Source organism: Leishmania martiniquensis, chromosome 36, assembly GCF_017916325.1.
Source record: "Leishmania martiniquensis isolate LSCM1 chromosome 36, whole genome shotgun sequence".
Lineage (NCBI taxonomy): Eukaryota > Euglenozoa > Kinetoplastea > Trypanosomatida > Trypanosomatidae > Leishmania > Leishmania martiniquensis.
Genome location: NC_090171.1, coordinates 1,002,501 through 1,006,134, shown reverse-complemented (window position 1 = coordinate 1,006,134; position 3,634 = coordinate 1,002,501). Strand labels below are relative to the sequence as shown.

At 62.0% G+C, this 3,634-nt stretch overlaps 1 protein-coding gene across 1 annotated transcript; it reads right to left on the bottom strand.

Moving 5' to 3' along the window:
* Positions 1-2,007: 2,007 nt before the first annotated feature.
* On the bottom strand, positions 2,008-3,027 carry LSCM1_00252 (uncharacterized protein; the record flags this gene model as incomplete). The annotated part of the gene is made up of 1 exon (XM_067317904.1): positions 2,008-3,027. The coding sequence occupies one exon, from the start codon at positions 3,025-3,027 to the stop codon at positions 2,008-2,010; it is 1,020 nt and encodes a 339-aa protein (XP_067174009.1).
* Positions 3,028-3,634: the final 607 nt, after the last annotated feature.

Here is a 3,634-nt window from a genome sequence, read left to right as displayed (position 1 = left end):
ACGGACGCCGCCTGCGCCCGCTTCGAGGAGAAGCGGACACGGGCTCGGGAAGAGCTGTGACGGGGTTGGGGAGCGCATGCATTCTGCTGCCCTTCGGGTTCTCTGCGAGCAAAGGCACACGGAGGTGGCTTCGCGGGCACCCTTCAGTACCGCCTTCTCTGCGCTCAACCTGAGGGCGCCGAAGGTTGTGTTAATAGATGCACAGCGATCCGCATCGAGCGGCACACTGAACCCGTCCTTCTGCGCCATGCCCGCGGTGGGGCCATGAATATACCAAAACAGCCCAGCGATCCACGAGGCTGGGGCTCGCCCCCGGATGGCGCGGCCCAGGGACGCGCACGACGCAGGCCCCCTGCGCCACGGAGCTACCACAGAGAAGGGCGGCGTTGCGTCCACTGCCGCAACGCCAACGCAGCGAAATGAAGCGAGTGCACTCTGGGACGGCCCTGAGAGCGACAGGCGCGCTGACACCACCTGGCCAGGCTCACTCCATGGCCAACGCTGACGTGAAGAAGGTTTGCCAGGAAGCCGACCCGCGCACGAGCCGCCTGACCCACACCTATGAGGGACAACACACTGTGGCGCGGTAGCTGCAGTGGGCGCGCAGCGTGAGGGGAAGAGCACCTCCCCGCCGGCTGGAGACCGAGTTGCGGGGGCTTTTGCGCGCGTGCCCACGCTTCCCGCCTGCGTCACAGAGCCCCGCTGCCGTGTGGCAGGCTCCACCCTTGTCCGTGGTGGATGAAGAACGCCGCCACATTCGGAAACGACTCATCTCGTGGCCATGGGGGGGAGGGGAAGGAGGCGAGCAGGCAGCCCGCAATGGCAGAGCGCTCTGTGGAGCGCATATGGGGAGCGAGGGACGTGAACAGCGCCATGCTTTGGGGCGGACGCGCCTGAAGGGCTAAGGCGGCCCTCTCCACACCGCTTCTGGGGGATGACCGCCCCCAGCTGAGCCTCTTGCCAAAAGACTTTTGCGCGAGCCCTGAGGGAACCACCGGAGCGTCGAAAAGGACCAGAATCACAGCCTGCGGTCCAATCGAGCAGCGCTGGGGTTCGGTTGCACATAAACGAAAAGGCTACAGCGGGGACTGGTGGGGGGAGGAGGAAGGGCGCCCATGCAGGACAGAGGGGGAAGAGGCAGGGCAGCTGTGGCCCGGAGGATTGCTCTGGAGAGAAGAAAACATAGGCGAGTGTTCCATCATCACAGGCCGGCGGCAGAGCGGTGCCTCTGTGATGCCGCTGCCTGCAGAAGAGTTGCGCACACAGGCGTGGATGGTCAGATGTAGTGAGAGATTGGGGAGGGGAGGGAATGGGTGGAACGGGCGACTTCATGCGGTGAAGCCGCGGTCGAAAGCATCAGGCGCGGGTACCGCCTGCGGCCTCATGTCCCCCCCCAGGGGAAGGGGGAGAGAGGGAGCAGGGGCAGGGGCAGTGGTGGAGTCCATGGCGGCTCAGCGAAAGTCCTCCCGCCTTTTCCCATTCCGTTTCGAGCAGCCGTCTTCGCCAAAGTTGCTTCCCATTGAATACATCAATCAACAGACGAAAAAGAAGCGCGCGATGGCAACTGGAGGCACCGCCTCCGTGCGCGCGTGAGAGAGACATGGAGCAGTAGCGGTGCGCGCGTGTGTGTGCGTGTGCCGAGAGAGGTGGTGGTGGTGGTAGGGTAGCAAGCGGAGAAGGAAGCGACGACGGTGCGCCGAGAGGATCCCAGCGGCTTGGCGCTCTATGCCCCACCCCTCTTTCCCTCGGTGGCGAGCCAAATGCCGTCTGAGGCCGTTGGTGAAATGGAGGCAAGCGCAGTCCGAGACAGAGAGGATAAGAAGCCGAGCGAATCAGCAAAAGGCGCAGCCCTTTCCCCCTTCTCATGCCCCGCGTTGAAAGAAAATTTGACATGGAACGGCGCGGGAAAGCGCGGGGGTGGGGGGAGGTGAGGTGAACGCTGGTAGGACTCGCACATCAGCCTTCAGGGCTTCCCAGCTACACATGTTTCAGTACCGGCACTCTTCTTCAGATGTTCATGCTCGTGGCGGTGCTGACCTTCAGCGGCTCCCGCATCTTGGCAAAGTAGTTGCCACACAGACCGTGATACTGGTTACCGTACTGCTTCCCCTCCAACGATTTGACCTTCCAGTGGTGAATCTTGCGGCACTCCTCGTGGACCCCATACCCGTAGGTGGCGCTCGTCGTCTTGTACATGGGGTTCATCATAAGCCGTGTCGGAATCCATTCCGTCGAGCGTGAGACCGCTTGGGCATGCTCGCAGACAAACTGCCGGAGTGCAGCGGGCAGGGCCTCTAGATCGACACGGGTGGAGATGATACCTTCGACGCCGCAGTATTTGCCCTCCTCGTACTCCCAAGTGAAGTCGTAACATCGCCGAGTCGACACACGTGGCGCCACGTAGTCGACGGCCATCCCGGTTAGCTCTTCGGGGTATGCAAAGTGGCCCTGCAGTTCGTCTGGCAAGTCACCACGGGCAAAGATGGGACGGACCACGTCTTTTATTCCGCGGAGCACAAAAAGGTCATCAGCGTGCACAGCGCCTCCGCTGCTGGGCGATTGCTGCCCTGAAGACGGAGACGCAGCCACCTGCTTTCGCTCCACCCAAATCAGCGTCATGGGCGTCGCCGTGTATAGCCCGGTAGGCAGCTGCGTGACCGGAAAGGCGGGCCGCACGCCGGTGGGCAGAAGCAGATGGCCGAGTCTCCACAGTCCCATGATCGTTTTCTCGGTGAAGGCGGCGATGTCGCCGACCTGCTCGTCGTACGCCTCGTCGGCAATCTTTTCGTGGTACGACACGAATTCGTCAAAGGTAATGCTGCCTCCATGGTCGGCAGCGCAGATGCCTAAGTGGTAGTCCAGCTTGTCGCGTGCGGCGGATGGTGCCATGCTACCCTCCTTCACACGCGGGTGCTCATGCGCGAAGTACCGCTTCTTGACCTCGCTGAGGGGGACGAAGCCGGTATTGTCGGGGTCCATGGACTTGAAGGCCACGGCCACCAGGTGATACTGCCTCTCACTGAGCATTGCTGCCATACACCTTCCAGGCTCGTGCGTATGCGCGTGTTTTTTGATGCGTGAATAGGCGTTCCGAAGAGGGAGTGATAGCGGGCGTGAGCGCTGCGCACACGACGTCTGCTTGTCGGGGAGCGTTGCGAGCTGGACGGTGTACTCACGCCCAATAGGAAAAGAGTCGGGCAGCCGCGTCACCCGGAACGGATCAGGCGACGAGAGAAAGATAAACCAAAAGAAATGGAGAGATGAGGCGTACAGTGAGATGTGTGGAAGGGAAGCAGACTCAGCAGCAGACATCGGGGTGGCGCCTTATGCGCAGCGTCCCCGCGCACAAGATGTTTCTAGACAAGGATGATGGGGAGGAAGGGGGAAGGAGAGGGGGGAGAGAGATGCCGACCGCAGCTGCCTCGGCTGTCTCCCCGCGGGGTTACGGCGCTTCTTCTTTTATGTGGCCCTCTGCACGCAGCGCACGGCGAGATGGGGCAGAGTTGGTGTAAGAAGAGAGGTACGGAGAGAAGCTTCACAGACGTCCTATCCGCACATAGATGCCCTGAGCTTCGCTTACTCTTCTTGCCTGCTGCTAGCAGAGCCGCGGCCTCACGCACGAGATCACAGGGCT